Source organism: Dendrobates tinctorius, unplaced genomic scaffold, assembly GCF_039654945.1.
Source record: "Dendrobates tinctorius isolate UK_male_01 unplaced genomic scaffold, ASM3965494v1 ptg000097l, whole genome shotgun sequence".
In the NCBI taxonomy this organism is placed as follows: domain Eukaryota; kingdom Metazoa; phylum Chordata; class Amphibia; order Anura; family Dendrobatidae; genus Dendrobates; species Dendrobates tinctorius.
Genome location: NW_027361765.1, coordinates 13,858,992 through 13,879,060, shown reverse-complemented (window position 1 = coordinate 13,879,060; position 20,069 = coordinate 13,858,992). Strand labels below are relative to the sequence as shown.

At 44.7% G+C, this 20,069-nt stretch overlaps 1 protein-coding gene across 5 annotated transcripts in view; it reads right to left on the bottom strand.

Moving 5' to 3' along the window:
- The window catches only part of APBA2 (amyloid beta precursor protein binding family A member 2), a 791,677-nt gene that overhangs the window by 287,860 nt on the left and 483,748 nt on the right, over window positions 1–20,069 (bottom strand). For all 5 annotated transcript variants that reach the window (XM_073586917.1, XM_073586914.1, XM_073586913.1 and 2 more), the window contains one exon: window positions 15,409–15,448. In XM_073586917.1, the coding sequence (XP_073443018.1) occupies window positions 15,409–15,448 (40 nt within the window). The remainder of the gene's footprint in view (window positions 1–15,408; window positions 15,449–20,069) is intronic.

Sequence of the window (20,069 nt, the reverse complement as noted above, 5' to 3'; positions counted from 1 at the left end):
TATCCTCTCGTCACTTTGGTCACAGGCAGCTGTGCCATCGAGCGTGTCACATAGCGCTCAGATATCAGTGGGCCGCACACAATCCACAAGTGTCCAGTGTCCAAAAGTGTACGCAGAGATTCAAAATCTCCATTATCCTCTCATCACTTTGGTCACAGGCAGCTGTGCCATCGAGCGTGTCACATAGCGCTCAGATATCAGTGGGCCGCACACAATCCACAAGTGTCCAGTGTCCAAAAGTGTACGCAGAGATTCAAAATCTCCATTATCCTCTCATCACTTTGGTCACAGGCAGCTGTGCCATCGAGCGTGTCACATAGCGCTCAGATATCAGTGGGCCGCACACAATCCACAAGTGTCCACTGTCCACAAGTGTACGCAGAGATTCAAAATCTCCATTATCCTCTCGTCACTTTGGTCACAGGCAGCTGTGCCATCGAGCGTGTCACATAGCGCTCAGATATCAGTGGGCCGCACACAATCCACAAGTGTCCAGTGTCCAAAAGTGTACGCAGAGATTCAAAATCTCCATTATCCTCTCGTCACTTTGGTCACAGGCAGCTGTGCCATCGAGCGTGTCACATAGCGCTCAGATATCAGTGGGCCGCACACAATCCACAAGTGTCCAGTGTCCAAAAGTGTACGCAGAGATTCAAAATCTCCATTATCCTCTCGTCACTTTGGTCACAGGCAGCTGTGCCATCGAGCGTGTCACATAGCGCTCAGATATCAGTGGGCCGCACACAATCCACAAGTGTCCAGTGTCCAAAAGTGTACGCAGAGATTCAAAATCTCCATTATCCTCTCGTCACTTTGGTCACAGGCAGCTGTGCCATCGAGCGTGTCACATAGCGCTCAGATATCAGTGGGCCGCACACAATCCACAAGTGTCCAGTGTCCAAAAGTGTACGCAGAGATTCAAAATCTCCATTATCCTCTCGTCACTTTGGTCACAGGCAGCTGTGCCATCGAGCGTGTCACATAGCGCTCAGATATCAGTGGGCCGCACACAATCCACAAGTGTCCAGTGTCCAAAAGTGTACGCAGAGATTCAAAATCTCCATTATCCTCTCGTCACTTTGGTCACAGGCAGCTGTGCCATCGAGCGTGTCACATAGCGCTCAGATATCAGTGGGCCGCACACAATCCACAAGTGTCCAGTGTCCAAAAGTGTACGCAGAGATTCAAAATCTCCATTATCCTCTCGTCACTTTGGTCACAGGCAGCTGTGCCATCGAGCGTGTCACATAGCGCTCAGATATCAGTGGGCCGCACACAATCCACAAGTGTCCAGTGTCCAAAAGTGTACGCAGAGATTCAAAATCTCCATTATCCTCTCGTCACTTTGGTCACAGGCAGCTGTGCCATCGAGCGTGTCACATAGCGCTCAGATATCAGTGGGCCGCACACAATCCACAAGTGTCCACTGTCCACAAGTGTACGCAGAGATTCAAAATCTCCATTATCCTCTCGTCACTTTGGTTACAGGCAGCTGTGCCATCGAGCGTGTCACATAGCGCTCAGATATCAGTGTGCCGCACACAATCCACAAGTGTCCAGTGTCCAAAAGTGTACGCAGAGATTCAAAATCTCCATTATCCTCTCGTCACTTTGGTCACAGGCAGCTGTGCCATCGAGCGTGTCACATAGCGCTCAGATATCAGTGGGCCGCACACAATCCACAAGTGTCCACTGTCCACAAGTGTACGCAGAGATTCAAAATCTCCATTATCCTCTCGTCACTTTGGTCACAGGCAGCTGTGCCATCGAGCGTGTCACATAGCGCTCAGATATCAGTGGGCCGCACACAATCCACAAGTGTCCACTGTCCACAAGTGTACGCAGAGATTCAAAATCTCCATTATCATCTCGTCACTTTGGTCACAGGCAGCTGTGCCATTGAGCGTGTCACATAGCGCTCAGATATCAGTGGGCCGCACACAATCCACAAGTGTCCAGTGTCCAAAAGTGTACGCAGAGATTCAAAATCTCCATTATCCTCTCGTCACTTTGGTCACAGGCAGCTGTGCCATCGAGCGTGTCACATAGCGCTCAGATATCAGTGGGCCGCACACAATCCACAAGTGTCCACTGTCCACAAGTGTACGCAGAGATTCAAAATCTCCATTATCCTCTCGTCACTTTGGTCACAGGCAGCTGTGCCATTGAGCGTGTCACATAGGGCTCAGATATCAGTGGGCCGCACACAATCCACAAGTGTCCACTGTCCACAAGTGTACGCAGAGATTCAAAATCTCCATTATCCTCTCGTTACTTTGGTCACAGGCAGCTGTGCCAACGAGCGTGTCACATAGCGCTCAGATATCAGTGGGCCGCACACAATCCACAAGTGTCCACTGTCCACAAGTGTGTGCAGAAATTCTAAAACTCCCCTGTCCTATAGACACCTTGTAACTTGTTTTACATTAATATATAGTTTGTTGGATTTTGTCTACATTTCTACCAAAAATGAGGAAGGCTGGTGGAAGAGGCCGTGGAATTGGGCGGGGGTTGGCAGCTGGTAATGATGGTGTTGGTGGTGGATCTGATGGTAGTGGCAAGAGCAAAATAGGACCGAATGCAGGAGGTGCTGACCCTGCGTCATCGTCTGGCTACATAAGGACTCGAACGCTTAGTTTTCTAGGAGTTGGCAAACCGCTTTTAAAGGCAGAGCATCAGGAAAAAGTTTTGTCTTACATTGCTGACTCAGCCTCCAGCTCTATCGCCTCCTCTTCTGAAGTTGTAAAAAGTAAAAGCACTGAGTCGTCATTGGAGGCTCATGTTCATGAACCACACCTTTCCTTGTGTCCTTCACCCCAACCAAGATTGAAGGATGACGCAGGCCATACTACTGATTACTCCATGGAGCTGTTTTCACATACCATGCCTGGATTATCAAGTCAAATGGTGAATTACCCAGGCCAAGATGAATCTGACATGGAGTGCACTGATGCACAGCCGCTGATGGATGATTCTGCTGGTACATTCACTCAGAGCACTACATTGTCCTCGCAGTGTACAGAGCCAGATTTTGACCCTGATGAGACTCAGGTGCCCCTTCCCGCACACTATACTACCATACACGGTGACACAGAGAAAGGTGCACATGACATAGAAGAGGAGGTGATGGATGACCCAGTTGTTGACCCAGATTGGCATCCATTGGGGGAAGAGGGTGCTGCTTCCAATAGCTCAGATGAGGAGCATCCACAGCAGACATCGACATCGCAACAGCTGTTATCTGGCAGGCCCGGAGCACTCCAAAGACAGGTTCCAAACATCAAAAGAGTTGCTGGACAGCTTGTCCAGAGGGTCAAAAGATCACAGCGTGCTAGGCCGCAAAATGTCTGCCAAAGTAGGAAGAGTGCAGTGTGGCAGTTTTTTGAACAAAATCCTCATGATGAGGCCAAGGTTATCTGTAAGAAGTGCGCAAAGACCTTTAGCCGAGGGAAAAATCTGAAAAATTTGAATACCAGTTGCATGCTTAGACATTTAACCAGCATGCACTTGCAAGCGTGGACACAACACCAAACCTCAAGAGCCACATGTGCAACTGATCACAACGAAGGTAGTCAGCAACGCTACATTGTTTCCCCCACTGTAAGCCCACCGGTTAGCACAGCAGCAAATGTTGAGGTGTCGTTGCAAGGCCACAGCAGTCAGGGAATCCCACTGTTATATCAACGAAAGACTGATTCTAGGCCATCAGAAAGAACACCAACTCCATCACCATCATCAACCCTCTCTCAGTCCGCCCTGTCCACCGCTACTTCCACCATATGCAGCTCTCAAGTCCAGCTCACCCTCCCAGACACTATGAGTAGGTCAAGAAAGTACTCAGTCTCTCATCCGCGTACACTGGGATTGAAACGCCCACATTGCCAAACTAATCTCGTTTGAGATGATGCCCTTTCGGTTGGTGGAAAGCACAGCTTTCCGCGAACTCATGGCCTATGCAGTACCATGCTATGACCTACCCAGTCGCCACTTCTCTCGCAAAGCCATCCCAGCCCTCCACCATCATGTGAAAGACCGCATTGTCCATGCACTCAAGCAGTCAGTGAGCGGAAAGGTGCACCTCACAACTGATGCATGGTCCAGTCGGCATGGCCAGGGCCATTACGTGTCCATCACTGCGCACTGGGTTAATGTGGTGGATGCAGGGTCCACAGGGGACAGCGGTGGTGGGACAGTGCTGCCTAGCCCACGGTATAGGAAACAGTTGGCTGTAGGCGTTCGACCCTCCTCCTCCTCCTCCTCCTCCAGAAGCGACAGCTCGTCCACAGAGCGCAGTCGTACGAGCACTCCATCTGCAGCTGCCACTGTTGCACACGATGTGTCCCCCTATCGAGCAGCTAGTGGAAAGCGTCAGCAGGCTGTGTTGCAGATGATGTGTTTGGGCGACAGACACACCGCCGAGGTGCTGGCCGAGTACTTGAAGCGACAAACTGAGTCATGGCTGGGCAGTGTACATCTTGAGGCAGGCAAGGTAGTTAGTGATAACTGCCGTAATTTTGTGGCAGCCATAGCCCTTTCAAAACTCAGCCACATACCTTGCTTGGCTCACACCTTGAACCTGGTGGTGCAGTGCTTCCTCAAAAATTATCCGGAGTTAACAGCCCTGCTCCAGAAGGTGCGAAGACTGTGCGCGCACATCCGCCGGTCGCCTGTACACTCCGTTCGTATGCAGAAGCTGCAGCGATTGCTCCACCTTCCCAACCACCGCCTCATTATCGACATTGCAACAAGGTGGAACTCCACCCTGCACATGGTGGAGCGGCTGTGCGAGCAGAGGCAGGCCATAATGCATTTGTGGGAGGATACACGGCCAGGCACTTTGAGAGCAGACATGGAGTTGACAGGCGTGCAGTGGTCGAAGCTGAAAGACCTTTGTAAAGTCCTTCAGTGTTTTGAGGAATGCACACGGCTGGTAAGCGCAGACGACGCCATCCTAAGCATGAGCATCTCACTTATGCGTCTGCTCATGCAAACTTTGACGCACCTTAAGGAGCAGGCGTCTGCAGCCAATGTTGATGAGGAGGAAGAGGAGGAGGGAATCCTTGATGACATTCAGCCATTGTCTGCTCAGGGACCTCTCCTGGACGAGGTGGAGGAAGAAGAGGAGGAGGAGGAGGAGGATGATGGGGATGATTACTTAGGGGAGGAGGATGCATCTAGTGGGGCAAGTGAAAATGTTGGCGTGGCAAGGTCTGGTACAGGGTTTGTGCGTGACTGGAGGGAAGTGGATTTGCCAGAAAGTGCTCCTCCACCCAGCACTCGCAGTGCATCATTGACACCGGGAACATTGGCCCACATGTCAGATTATGCCTTGCGGATCCTAAAAAGGGACCCCCGCATTGCCAAAATGATGAACGATGACGACTACTGGTTGGCCAGCATCCTGGATCCACGCTATAAAGTCAAATTACAAAACATCATGCCACAGGAGAACCTTGACCTAATATTGGCTAATAAACAAGCAACTCTGGTAAATCGGTTGCTTGAGGCATTCCCAGCACACAGCAGCGGTGATGGTTCTCACACGAGCCGTACGGGCCGGGGGCAGCTTGGCAGAGGTGTTCGTGGTGCACACAGCAGAAGTGGCGTTGGAGACAGGGGTTTCATGACAATGTTGTGGACTGATTTTTCAAATACCGCTCACACAACTGGTAATACTGCATCGATGGAAAGTGACAGGAGACAGCAGTTGTCAACTATGGTTACAAACTACTTTTCCTCCCATATCGATGTTCTCCCATACAGGTCATTCCCCTTTGACTATTGGGCCGCTAAACTGGACACCTGGCCTGAATTGGCCCAATATGCCTTACAGGAGCTCGCTTGCCCAGCTGCAAGTGTGCTATCGGAAAGAGTCTTCAGTGCAGCTGGATCAATCCTGACAGAAAAAAGGACCCGTCTGTCAACCCAAAATGTGGATGATCTAACCTTCATTAAAATGAACCACGCATGGGTTTCCAAGGATTTTGTCCCACCTTCCCCTGATGACACATAGGGTGACAGAAAAATGGCTTGCTTTGGTCCACCTCTTCCTGGTACTTCACCTATTTCGCCTTTTGCATCAGTTGAATGTCCAACATCAACATATGCCACTTTCTAAAACTCCCTAACTGTGCTGCCTCCCCCCCCATGGCCGGGGTCACCACCTAGCGCACGACACCGTGCGAGTGCCGTTGCCCTGGACAGGTGGGTAGGCTGACTCTTGGGCGCGGGCACTGGCACAGGGTCCCTCATAGTGCAATCAAGTGTCTCTGACGGTGGTGGTGCACACCCGCCGTCAGACACACCGCTGTACTATGAGGGGCCCAGTGCCAGTACCGACGCCCACGAGTGGGCCCCCCTTGCTTGGCCAGGGCCCCAGCGTTTGCAATCTTTACCTCTCCCTGCTCCTCCGCTGTGTAATCTGGGCCGTCAAATCCATACTGTGCCTGACACCGTCTGAGCCTGCCTCCTGAGACATATATTTTGAATGTGTACGCTATCCATACATGTTATCCAGGGATACGGTACCCTTTCTAACCTTTGTGCAATGACGTGCAATCCATACTGGGCCTAACACCGTCTGAGCCTGCCTCATGCTGTATAGACATATATTTTGAATGTGTACGCTATCCATACATGTTATCCGGGGATACGGTACCCCTTCTAACCTTTGTGCAATGACGTGCAATCCATACTGGGCCTAACACCGTCTGAGCCTGCCTCATGCTGTATAGACATATATTTTGAATGTGTACGCTATCCATACATGTTATCCGGGGATACGGTACCCTTTCTAACCTTTGTGCAATGACGTGCAATCCATACTGGGCCTAACACCGTCTGAGCCTGCCTCATGCTGTATAGACATATATTTTGAATGTGTACGCTATCCATACATGTTATCCGGGGATACGGTACCCCTTCTAACCTTTGCGCAATGACGTGCAATCCATACTGGGCCTAACACCGTCTGAGCCTGCCTCATGCTGTATAGACATATGTTTTGAATGTGTACGCTATCCATACATGTTATCCGGGGATACGGTACCCCTTCTAACCTTTGTGCAATGACGTGCAATCCATACTGGGCCTAACACCGTCTGAGCCTGCCTCATGCTGTATAGACATATATTTTGAATGTGTACGCTATCCATACATGTTATCCGTGGATACGGTACCCCTTCTAACCTTTGTGCAATGACGTGCAATCCATACTGGGCCTAACACCGTCTGAGCCTGCCTCATGCTGTATAGACATATATTTTGAATGTGTACGCTATCCATACACGTTATCCGGGGATACGGTACCCTTTCTAACCTTTGTGCAATGACGTGCAATCCATACTGGGCCTAACACCGTCTGAGCCTACCTCATGCTGTATAGACATATATTTTGAATGTGTACGCTATCCATACATGTTATCCGGAGATACGGTACCCTTTCTAACCTTTGTGCAATGACGTGCAATCCATACTGGGCCTAACACCGTCTGAGCCTGCCTCATGCTGTATAGACATATATTTTGAATGTGTACGCTATCCATACATGTTATCCGGGGATACGGTACCCCTTCTAACCTTTGTGCAATGACGTGCAATCCATACTGGGCCTAACACCGTCTGAGCCTGCCTCATGCTGTATAGACATATATTTTGAATGTGTACGCTATCCATACATGTTATCCGGGGATACGGTACCCCTTCTAACCTTTGTGCAATGACGTGCAATCCATACTGGGCCTAACACCGTCTGAGCCTGCCTCTTGCTGTATAGACATATATTTTGAATGTGTACGCTATCCATACATGTTATCCGGGGATACGGTACCCTTTCTAACCTTTGTGCAATGACGTGCAATCCATACTGGGCCTAACACCGTCTGAGCCTGCCTCATGCTGTATAGACATATATTTTGAATGTGTACGCTATCCATACATGTTATCCGGGGATACGGTACCGCTTCTAACCTTTGTGCAATGATGTGCAATCCATACTGGGCCTAACACCGTCTGAGCCTGCCTCATGCTGTATAGACATATATTTTGAATGTGTACGCTTTCCATACATGTTATCCGGGGATACGGTACCCCTTCTAACCTTTGTGCAATGACGTGCAATCCATACTGGGCCTAACACCGTCTGAGCCTGCCTCATGCTGTATAGACATATATTTTGAATGTGTACGCTATCCATACATGTTATCCAGGGATACGGTACCCTTTCTAACCTTTGTGCAATCACGTGCAATCCATATTGGGCGTGAGAACGGCTGGCGAGCTGTTAAGCAAGCTACAGCACCTGTCCAGACAAGTACAGGGATTCCCTAGCGAGGAGACTTATTTGATTGTTTTCTATGTTGGGACAGCAATTTTTGGGGAGCACTATACTCTGGAGAATGATAGATGGGGCCCACCATACACTGGAACATTCCAAAGGTGGACATCAGACACTGGAGCAGCATTTACAGGGCCCATTATACACTAGAGCAGTAGAAATGGGGCCCATTATGTTTGGAGCATTATTTGGGCCCATAAGACAGTGGAGCTTCATCCATGGGGACCAACATATACTGTAGCATTATGTGGAGCTCATCATATACTGTTTCAAACATTATATGGGACCAATGATTTTGTATGGAGAAATAGATGGGCCTCGTCATGAGATGTAAAAAGTGAGGTATTTTTCATTGTACTATACCGCTATTTCTCTGCCGTATCGGAGCATGATGAGTTGTGGTATGTGTTAAAGGGGCGCTCTTTCGCCCAGGGCACATGAAAACCTGCAGCCAGCCCTCCCCCCCCACAAATTTAGCCAAATAACCCCCATTTTTCAGTGCGTAACTTGTATTATGAAGTTAATTAAGGTTGACAAGCTTAAGTAAGAAGAATTGATGCTTTTGGCATTCAAATGGGCACTGTAGGTGTGTTTCCTGTCCTCCTCTCACTGCCGACTTTTATTCCCCATTGACTTACATTGGGTTTCGTGTTTCGGGACGACCCCGACTTTTCCCTATAATCGGACGATCTTGCTCGACCCGACTTTTGGAAAAGTCGGGTTTCACGAAACGAAACGCCACCCTAAAAAAGCAAAAGTCGCTCAACTCTATTCATAACGTATTCCATAAATCCTGGCTGAAGAGGTTTGTAGAGCCAGTAGTTCCCATGGCGGCACCTCCTGACCCAGTATTGGTTAAAGGTAATTTGGAGTATGAGGTAGAGAAAATATTGGATTCTCGTTTGGCTAGACGGAGACTCCAGTACTTGGTCAAATGGAAGGGTTATGGCTATGGCCAGGAGAATAATTCTTGGGTCTCTGCTTCAGACATTCATGCCGAAAGATAGGTTTGTGCTTTTCACCGGGCCCATCCTGACCGGCCTGGTGACATGGATGAGGGTTCGGTGACCCCTCCTTAAGGGGGGGTACTCTTGTGAATTCTCTCTCTGGCTTCCCTCTGGTGATTACTGAAGGTAGTGGAGCTGGTCAGATTGACAGAGGGGTTGCAAGTTCTCTTTCTGGACTCCCTCTGGTGGTTACTGGAGGTAGTGGAGCTGATCTGATTGACAGAGGGTTGCCACCTGATAATGAGGCAGACGAATGGAGATCTGGGGTTTCTGATTGGGATTTAAGACAGCTGACTCCCTCTCTCCCTGCTGGTGATTTTCTTCCTGAGCCTTCTGAGGTCTGATGTCTCCTGCTCTTTCCCTGCATGGTTCAGCTAAGTGGTTCATTTGCTATCCTGTTTGCATTTGATCTGGTTTTGTCTATCTCTGCTTTGTGCGGGTCAGCCAGCTCCGGCTGGGGCAGTGCTGAATCACCGCCCGTATGTTACTGCATGTGCCAGTTTGCTTTGTCCCCTGTTATAGTGGTCTCTTTTGATTTGCTTTCAGAATATACCAGAGTGCTGATATAGTGAGAGCGAAGTCGTGCGACTTCAGTGTTTTTTGTGCATCAGACGTGTTGGACTTTTTGCAGGGTTTTTTGCGTGATTGCAGACAGTGTCTTTCCTTTCCTGTCCTGTCTAGTCAGTGTGGGCCCCATCGTTTGCTCAGTCTATTTTTCTGCCTGCGTTTGTGTTTTCATCTTGTCTCACCGACAATATATGTTTGGGGGCTATCTATTCCTTTGGGGTCTGCTCTGGGGCAGTTTAGAGTTCCCCTTTCTTGCTTTAGGCTTAGTTAGCTCTCCGGCTTTGCCGAGGTGTCTAGGATCATCGTAGGTTTGCTCCACGGCTACTGCTAGTTGTGTGGACAGGATCAGGGGTCTGCAACCCGCTTAGTTACCAGCCTCTCTGGTTTTATGTGGCTTAGCCTGGCCTGCTATCCTCCTCGGTGACCCATTCATAACAAATGGCCCACCTTGTGGATAAGAAAAGACATTACATCTATTTAAAACAATGTCAAATAGTAATCAATAATGACAAAGGAGCAACACATAGTACAGATAATACTTAAATAATGCAGTATCAAATGAATATAAAAGAGGTCAGTAATAAGACTGCAATAAAGTACCATGTGCATAGTCACTCGGGTGAAATGGCTCATAGAGACAAGTGAGCCATCTCGTGTTGCAAAACTTGATAAAGATTAGAATTACTTTTGATTGATGCATTAAATGTATAGAGTTGAAAGGTGATTATAGGTGATTATTTTTAATAAAATAATAATGCTACAAAAATATGTAGTTTTTTCAAGGCTAGGATCTCTAAAAACAACACACAATGTTTTCTTTATGAACCAATTAACCTGGTGACTATGCAGTGTAACTGCTTGCTTCTTTTATATGCTTTTGATACTACATTACTTATGTATTATTATCTCTGTGTGTTGCACCTTTGTCATCATTCATAACTCTTTGACAGCTGATCTATTGTACCTGTCTTTCCTCTTTTTTTGAACTGTTACTTTATAAATAACCAAACTATGTTTTGACTCTTGTTCTTATTTGATTGTATTTTTAGTGCTGTCTTCGAGCCCAGCTTTATTGTTCCTATACTGCTTAGTGGACAGGACATCATTGGAACTGATAAATATGTCTTAGTTGTTCCCTATTGCCATAGCAACCAATGTTGACTCATTTGACACAACTAACATGATCTGAGAGCATCAACACGGCGCTATATCAATCTCGGAATGTGTGTTACCTCCTGTTAGAAAAAATAAGGACGCCCATTGATCAGCAAGTTGTCCCTTATCCTGCGGAGAGGTGATAACTTGTTTTAATTGGACAACCCCTTTAACATGTGATCATACTTATATAGCGCATTTTTGAAGGTGTATGCTGTATGAAAAAGGCTCAGGATAAAGTCGAAACATGATGCACTGTCATGTACACTGCTGTGCAAATAAACAAGAAGAATCTTCATATCTTCATCGTGAGTCCGGTCATCTGTTACAATTGACCTCCAAAGTGACATCACATACACTGCTGAGCAAAGCGTGTGTGAGACCGGTGAAAACCCTTTGTGAACAAGTCTGCAAGTTCCACCTTATAGACTTATTAAGAGACAGCAACATTCCTTAATATTATTTGCACTTAAAGGGGTTTTCATGACTTAAACGACAAGTCTGCCATCTTTCTATGTGACTGCTGACTTGTGAATCCCCGCAGTGCAGTCATTGCGCGCTATGAGGTTTCTCCAGTGTCAGTGGCGGAAATTACAGTCATGTGACCGAAAGCATGCGATATGCATACTACGGTAAGAATCCGACTAGACTATGTTCAGGCTCGTGCAATATACTTGCATTAAGTGTGTAGGATACAATCTAGTCGAATTCTGTCTGGGAGTATGCATATCGCATGCGGCAGTCACGCGGCCATAGTCCCTGTCACTGACACACAGCACGCAGTGCATGCGCTAGGAGGATTCACAAGTCTGCAGTCACACAGTGAGACTGCAGACTTGTAATTTCAGACCAGACAACCTCTCTAATAAAACAGGTTTAGGAAGATACTACACTCTTCTAATCAGACTGTTCAGTCATAAATTACTTTAGCTGTTAGGCCGGGATCACACTACCGTGTGTGATGCAAGAAACTCGCAAGAGTCTCTCGCATCAACACCCGGCGCTACCACCGGCACTCAGGACAGGAGCTGTGACTGCACAGAAATGCATGCAGCCGCAGCTCCGGTTACGAGTGTTGGCGGTAGCGCCGGGTGTTGATGCGAGAGACTCGTACGAGTTTCTCGCATCACACATGGTAGTGTGATCCTGGCCTTACACACAGAATCTGTACATGTACATTAAAACAAAAGCTTTTACTTACTGAAATATAGACTTTTTTTTATAGAAACCATACAGCGAGCCTCCTGATGATTGCAGCTTAATTAAGTCTTTCCGTTACTCGGGCCTGCAAGTGACTTTTTTATAAAAGCTCCTGAAGATTATCACTTAATCAATGCTTGTAGGAGACAATGAGTGCTAATTACTTCCTCATTCAATACACATCGCCCTTACTTTCCATTATCCTAAGCACAAGAGCCTATACATCTCAACATTTACCCTTTTTTAAATTGCCATTTCTGACAGTTCTGGGTGCATTAAATGGAAAAAATAACTTTGAAAGTTATTGAAAGGGATAAGACAGCTTGTTTCATATTATCAATTAATAAAATACACAGGTGTCACAATGTAGCACTGTGTAATTGATCCTTACAAATAAAAAAAGGATTCTTCACAAATATAAGGTGGGAAATAAGTTTTCTGCTCCCTCTACAAACAGGCCCCACTGGGTCCGTAGGACACTGACCGGTCTTACAGCCTCTTGTGATGACTCGTAACATGTAATGTTCCTTCAGGGAAGGTCAGCGTTACCGTCAGACACCTAAATTGCTAATTCCAGTTAAAACAACAGGATCAGTTGTATCATGGATTTCTTTCTGGGTTCACATTAGCATATTTTTGGTCTGAATGCTACCCATGAAAAAACAGACAGCACACAAACTAATGTTATTCCATGGGGCAGTTCAGATGAAGCAACTTTTTTTACTGACCTAATCTGCGTGTGAACAAAATTGCAGCATACACTTGTTTCTCCCATGTGTCTCATGAAACTTGCCCATTCACGTGCGCAAAAAAATTGGATGACATTGGGAGATACCTTATAGAATACGATTTTTACAGATGCGTTGCAGTTCAGTAACAGAGGAAACCATATTTAGACTTGACCATTTTTAATAACTGTGCAGTATAAAAATGGATTGTACACCGACAACACACAGATGACCAATGAGAAAAAGATTGTCTGTGTTTTCTGGATTAAATGCAGGCATTTTTTATACGTTCGTGTGAACCCAGACTTAACTTGTATAAGGAAACATGGGCAGATATATCATTGGTGACCAAGAGGTAGAGCGGCCACTTCTACCTCCAAAGCAGGTGGAATTCTGCATTATGATGAGCTATTGGACTGCACAAGGCACATGTACTGTTCTTGCCTAGTGACACTTTTTGATCTGTGTCAACCAATGTATGGAAAAGAGCCTGAGCATGACAGATATACAAATGAGTCCTAAGATTAGGAAAATTTGATTGTGTATATCCAAGCTAGTAAACTTTGTAGTTACTTATACATGCACTCAGGATTGGACTGGCCCAGAGGTGAACTAGAAAATCCTTCGGTGGGCCGCTGTGCAAGAGTGGGCCAACACACTCTTATATGAGAGACGCCCCCGGAAGAAGCTAGTGCGAAACACGTGTTGGGGTGAAGGAGGTCGCATCATTCACATTCACCAGAGACCTGGCATCAGCGTTTTCATAGGTATTACCCTTCTTTTCATTTACTTTGAACTTTTGTGGATTTATGCAGCAATCCTCTAGTACTTTCTCAGCTGTGATATTATTTAATCGTGCTGACATTGAGGTCATTTACTTTTACCTGCAGCATATATCAGACTGGGTTACCTTCATTCAGGTGCAATTTAATGTGGGTCTCTATTACATTCAGAGTGAATCGCCTGTAGTGTTGTCACAGATCATTTCCACACAGTTTTTGCATGTTTTTCAGCCACGATATATTCAGTTATTTTGACACTGAGGTTATTTAATTAAGTTACATATATTGGGCCTGATTTATATTCAATTTATTTTTTAATACTGTGCTGTGAATATTCTCTACATTTATAGAGATATTATACTCTTGTTGGAAATTATTTATAATTACCTATGTGCAAGGATTCACATTTGTCTGTGTGACTATAATAACTAATGGCATGAATGTATTGAGCACCTCCTGCTGGGCATTTTTGTAATTTTATAATATTTTTAATGTTTTTTCAATAAAATTTGATATTTTATTCTCATACTGGATCGCTTCATGATTTTTGGTGCCGTCATGGTATATTGGCCCGAAAATGTTTGTTTCTGATATTTTGAAATGCCAGAATATATGTGGTATTTGGACTAATTTCAAGTATATTTACACTCTTATATGAGCAGTATTTGTAACTATATACTTGAGTCACTATGTACAGACAAAGGCAGCATTTTATTAATTTAATAAACTACCCAGATCATTGATATATAAATTTGTGATTGAGGATAATGTCACATTACCATGCAGCTGAAAAGTGGAGCCCTGGAGTTGGTTACTGTTGGTCCCTTGGCATCCCAGTCTGATGCTGCACGCATTATGTTAGTCATGGCATATTGTGCAACATATGATTGCAAGTATGTGAAATAACCCAAATCATTCTGAAGCCCAGGTAGTAAGTTCCTTCTCACTTTCCTGCTCCAGGTCTGTTTTTTTCTGCTAGATCGAGAAGTGCTGGTTGGAATTGACCTCAATTTTATTGGCAAAGCCTAAATTCACTCAGGTTCTTTGTTGAGTCAATTTAACCCTGGCTGAATAATTATGCGATATTATGGAATGAGATTCTTCTACCTTTTTATATTTAATTAAAGCACCATTCCAGCGTTTTATTTTATTTTACCACTTGAGTGGTATCACTAATGCATGTGCCCTTCCTCTAGTTATATATAATACTTACAAGCCGCTGATTTCTTCAGTTCTCAGCGCCATTCCGGTCACCTTCTCTTCTCGGCAACACTCCGGTCACCTTCTGCAGGTTGAGACCTGCCGGCTTTCTCCAGTGTCTGCTGGGCGAGCTGAAGGTCACTTCTCAATGAAAGCTTGAGACCAAGAATAAGGTTCTCATAGACTTACACTGATACCTTGTGACCATTACATCTGACCTTCGGTCGGTCAGAAACTGGGGTCACAAGATGGTGCATCGAGACCGAAGCCTTGCCGGAAACAGCTGAAGACAATGGCTGGTAAGTATATTATTAGAGGCAGGGAACATTGATTAGTGAAATATAAAAAATGCTGGAGTGGTGCTTTAATTGCAACTGTAACAAATGACCTTACAAACATACAACACCAACACCAAATTATAGAAATGTACATACCATCCACAAAACTGGGGAAAGACGCCACTTTCTTAGTTTGCTGAAACAAATAACAAAAAAAATAGTTAACAACCTCTAAAAACTAATAAATAATATTGTTAGATTACAAATATTGTTAATATGAGTATAAAAAAAGCATATAAAAATAATAAAAATTAAAAGTGTTTCTGGGCTTGAGCTTACTTTCTACAGTTGTTCTATGTGATGGAAGATTGAGGAATCCTGACAATGGAGCATTATGCACGCTGTCATGATTCTCCTCACTGTTTTTTTTTTAAAGAAGTGGATGAGAATCTAGTTGGCATGTGACCACCAGTATGGCAATCACATACTTGCAGTCACTGGCCAGCCGCCTGATCTGGCAATTGAGGGAAATCCTGACAGCTTCAGTTTCAAAGCTTGAAACCAGTCCTGATCATGTCCAGCTATTGCTAAGTTCCCTGGAGTTTTTACAACAGTTTAAAATGCATTTTTTTAACTATATGTAGGAACTAATACAAAACTGAGAAGTGTCAGACTTTCCTTTATATATTTGAAAACAGCATCAAAAACTGACTTTTGGACTTTAGACGATTTTTATGTTTTTGGGGAAAATTCTATTTAGGTTTGAGCATACATGCAGTTTTTTTTAAAGGGTTTTCCACTACTAGGACAACCCCTTCTTAAACTAAATGTTTTGGCCCCGAAAAAATAATAAAGCCTATACTCACCTTCCATGCCGGTGCCGTTCCTGCGGCGTCGGCACTCGTGGTTCCCTGGCTGGCAACATTTTCATTGCCTTCGGACAAATTGAACATGAAGAGGAAGTCCGGAATGATTTACAGCCCTGACTTCCTCTACAAGTTCAGTTTAGCAAAGTCAGAGACAGTGATGCCAGCCCTGATTGGGCGCCGGCGTCATGTGTCACATCACTGCATCAAAGCCCCAGGGAGAGCAAGTGCTGACACTGCGGGAACGGCACAGGCATGGGAGACGAGTATAAGGCTTATTATTTTATCAGGGCCAAACATTCAGTGTAAGAAGGGGTTGTCCTTGTAGTGGACAACCCGTTTAAGCCACAGGCTGAAGTATTCAAAAATAATTGGGAATATTAGACCACGTCAATAGAAAATGACCAACTGTGGATAGTAAACGTTTTAAGATTGTTTTTTACCCCTGTGATTATTCATACAAAATTCTGAGATCTTGCACTTGTTATTCTGGCCACTGACTCTCCAAATAGAATACTAATTTCTGCTCCATTGAGGCCACTTCTTCTTGGCCTCCACACCAGTATAATCACTGTAAGAATTATAAAGAAAGGTAACAACTACATACAGATAACATACTTCTTACAATAGATTACGTTCATAGATCACCGACTCCCTTTCTCTGCACAGTGACACTGCACAGATCAGAGCATGCCTAGAAAACTCTCCCATAGAAGTCAGACTATTGTCTGCTTTCACCTATATAATTGCTGTAAAACACATTTCTCAATGCTTTTCCTAGGCAAAATGGAAACCTCATAATAGTAGAAAGAATACAGTAAAAAGTCTACAATAAAAAAAGTGTAGAAAAAAATATTAATTTTATCTGGTTTTAATAAGTAGAAATTCTATGTGATACATTCACTTAAAAGAAGAACTATATTTCACCTTCTTGCTATATCCAGTTATGGCTTTGACTCAAAACACTGCATCAAAAACTGCAATTGTGACTGTAACCATAGGGCATTTTTTTCTGTGCAGTTTTGTCACACAATCTGAAGGATTTCCTAGTCCCAGCAAAGTGAATGAGAATCCTAGAGTCTCATGCACACGCCGCTTCACTTTTCCTTGCAGTTTTGGAGCAGATTTTGTATCTGCAGCATTTTAATTCTTTCAGCGTTTTTGCTGCAGATTTGACCAATACTAATGAGTAAGGAAAAATATGCAACAGAAACGTATGTAAAAACATATATATATTTTACGCAGTCTTTTTCCTGCCAAGAGACGCAGAAGTTTCTGCTGCCAATACTTAAAGGGATTGATCACTAAATGGACAACCACTTCTAATTCCTCATGTTTGGCTCCAATAAAATAAAAACAATTCTACTCATCTCATGTGCCGGCGCCATTCCAGTGGTGTCAGCACTCATATTCCCAGGGCTCACGTGAGGTGTTGTGAAATCACATGAGCCCTGCGTCCAATCAGCACTGGCGTCACTGTCCCCGCCTTCTGACATATTGAACATCAACAGGAAGTCAGGGCTGTGGCTGCTGCTCGACTTCCTCTTGATGTTTTATATGTCCGAAGGTGGGGACAGTGACACAATTGCTGATTGGGCGCAGGGTTCTCATGTCACAACATCCGCCCTTGAGCCCTGGGAATGCGAGTGCTGATACCACAGGAACGGTACTAGCACAGGCGGTGAGTTAGGCGTTTTTATTTTAACGGAGCCAACCATGAGGAATGAGAAGGAGTTGTCCAAGTAGTGTCAACCCCTTTAACATGTGCATGTTCCCTAGAATTATTTACAGAAAACCAAAAAACGACATATATGCATTTTCATAACTCATACCCCAAACCAGACATATTATCCTGTAAATATTACAGAGGTGGCTCAGCAAGTATTTCCAAGATCCTGTTGATTTGTATAACAAAAAAGGAAAGGCGTTTGTCACATGGCTAGTAAAATTTTTAGTTTGCCGCAATTACTCTATAATGAGCTAAGATAGATACTTAGCACAAAATGTGGCCATAATTCTCAGGTCCCGGCAGACCAGAAGAGATTTATACTTAATTGAGAGCCTCCCTGACCTTCATTCTGGAGCTTTAGTGATCTTCTGGGAATGGAATCCTGCCACTCTTAAAATATATACTCTGCTGCGTAGGGGGAATACATAACATATTGCAGCATAAATTGCGATGAAATAAACATTCTGCATATTAAGAAGGAATGCACGGTTTAAGTGTCCATTTGATATAGAATAGCTCAAAGAAGGAATTATAATAAAACACATTATAACGGACTGTGTTGTGTTTTAAGGGGTATTGTATATACACCTTCACAACCAACTCTTTTTTACGTTCCAATATGTCTAAACAATGATACAACTTTGCATCAGGTCTTCCTTACAAATGTTCTATCATATTCTATCATATTTTTGCAAACTTATGCATCTACATGGTAACAGACTAGAAACAAACTTGCGTTGCCTAACCCCGACATCAAACGTCCCTACACCTGTTCTTTGCGCTACTGTATAATTTGCAGCTTTAGGCAAAGGTACAGTAGAGGTGTAAGATTTTTAATAATTTAAAAAAATGGAGTGGCGACTCCTCCATTCTTTACCTCCGATCATAGCTGCATGCACGCTATCATTTGACAGCATGTGAACCGTCGCTGTCTGGCTGGCGGTTTTGATTTTACCGCTGATCTTAAGTGGTGTTTGCCGCGCGGTCATGCACAAGACAGCGTGGCAAAAACTGGATGTTCGGGCCCCCTATTCAACTGAATAGGTTCTGGGTTTGGATCCGGCTACTGTCCTGGTACCCCAACTTCTTGTAATTGTTTGGTCGTACCCACAGGAACTGAAAATCCAAGGGTCCACCCCCCTCTAATCAAGACCAGAGACAACCATCACACCAGACAATGTAAAGTCTTTTTTCTGACTTGCAAAGCAGAATGGAGACATATTCACAGCATTCTAGAATGCTCTAACAGAGGGCTTTCAGGTGCTAGCTGTATTTTACATGGGGAAAACCGAGTGATAGGTTCCCTTTAAAGAGTGCTTTCTTCTCAGCCTTCCTTGGTTGAAGTAGGAATAAATGCTCCTAGGAGCCAGCCACCAAAGACAGGGCTGCATAATTCTGCAACCTGGGATTTTCGCTAATAGCATACATTGCTTTTTTACACTATTTCTGCATATCCCATTCATTTACATGGAAGTTGTACTGTACTTGGCTGTTTTTGAAGCCCCATCTCTGGTGGTCAGAGCTTAGAAGCAATTATTCCCATCTCAACCACGGAAGCCTAAGAGGGGAATAACCCTTGAATATCACTATTTTAATATTAGTAGATTTTTACAAAAAATTAAAAAACAGACTTTTACAAAATACCAATATAGTACTGACACTAAAGCTGAAAGTCTACAATTGTGGATAGTACAGCAGTTATATACAAACTGTTATGGGAAACTTGTAACCTTTTGCACAGAATAGTGGGAGCAATTACATTTGATTTCTCTTAATTAACCAGATTTTATGTCTGTCAAAAAGGCAGAACCTGGTTGGTTTCTTTATACTTAGTTATGTGACGAAAGACACAGCATTCAGTAGTAGACAATCACACAAATAGTGAATGAGAATTGAAGCAAACACGCAAGGCTTTATACTGTTAGGCTGGGATCACACACAGCGAGATACGGCCGAGTCTCGCAGGTTAAAACCAAGCTCTGGCGCCGGCACTCCGGAGCGGAGCGTGCAGCCGCACAGCAATACATGGAGCTGCACGCTGCGCTCCAGAGTGCCGGTGCCAGAGCTTCGTTTTAACCTGCGAGACTCGGCCATATCTCGCTGTAGTGTGACTCCGGCTTTATTCTACAGTGCAAAGGTAGGAACCTATCAAGACAGAAGTGTCTCACTTTTTTAGCTTGGTTTTCACAGCGTTTTTAGCAAATTTTACCTGTCACAAATGG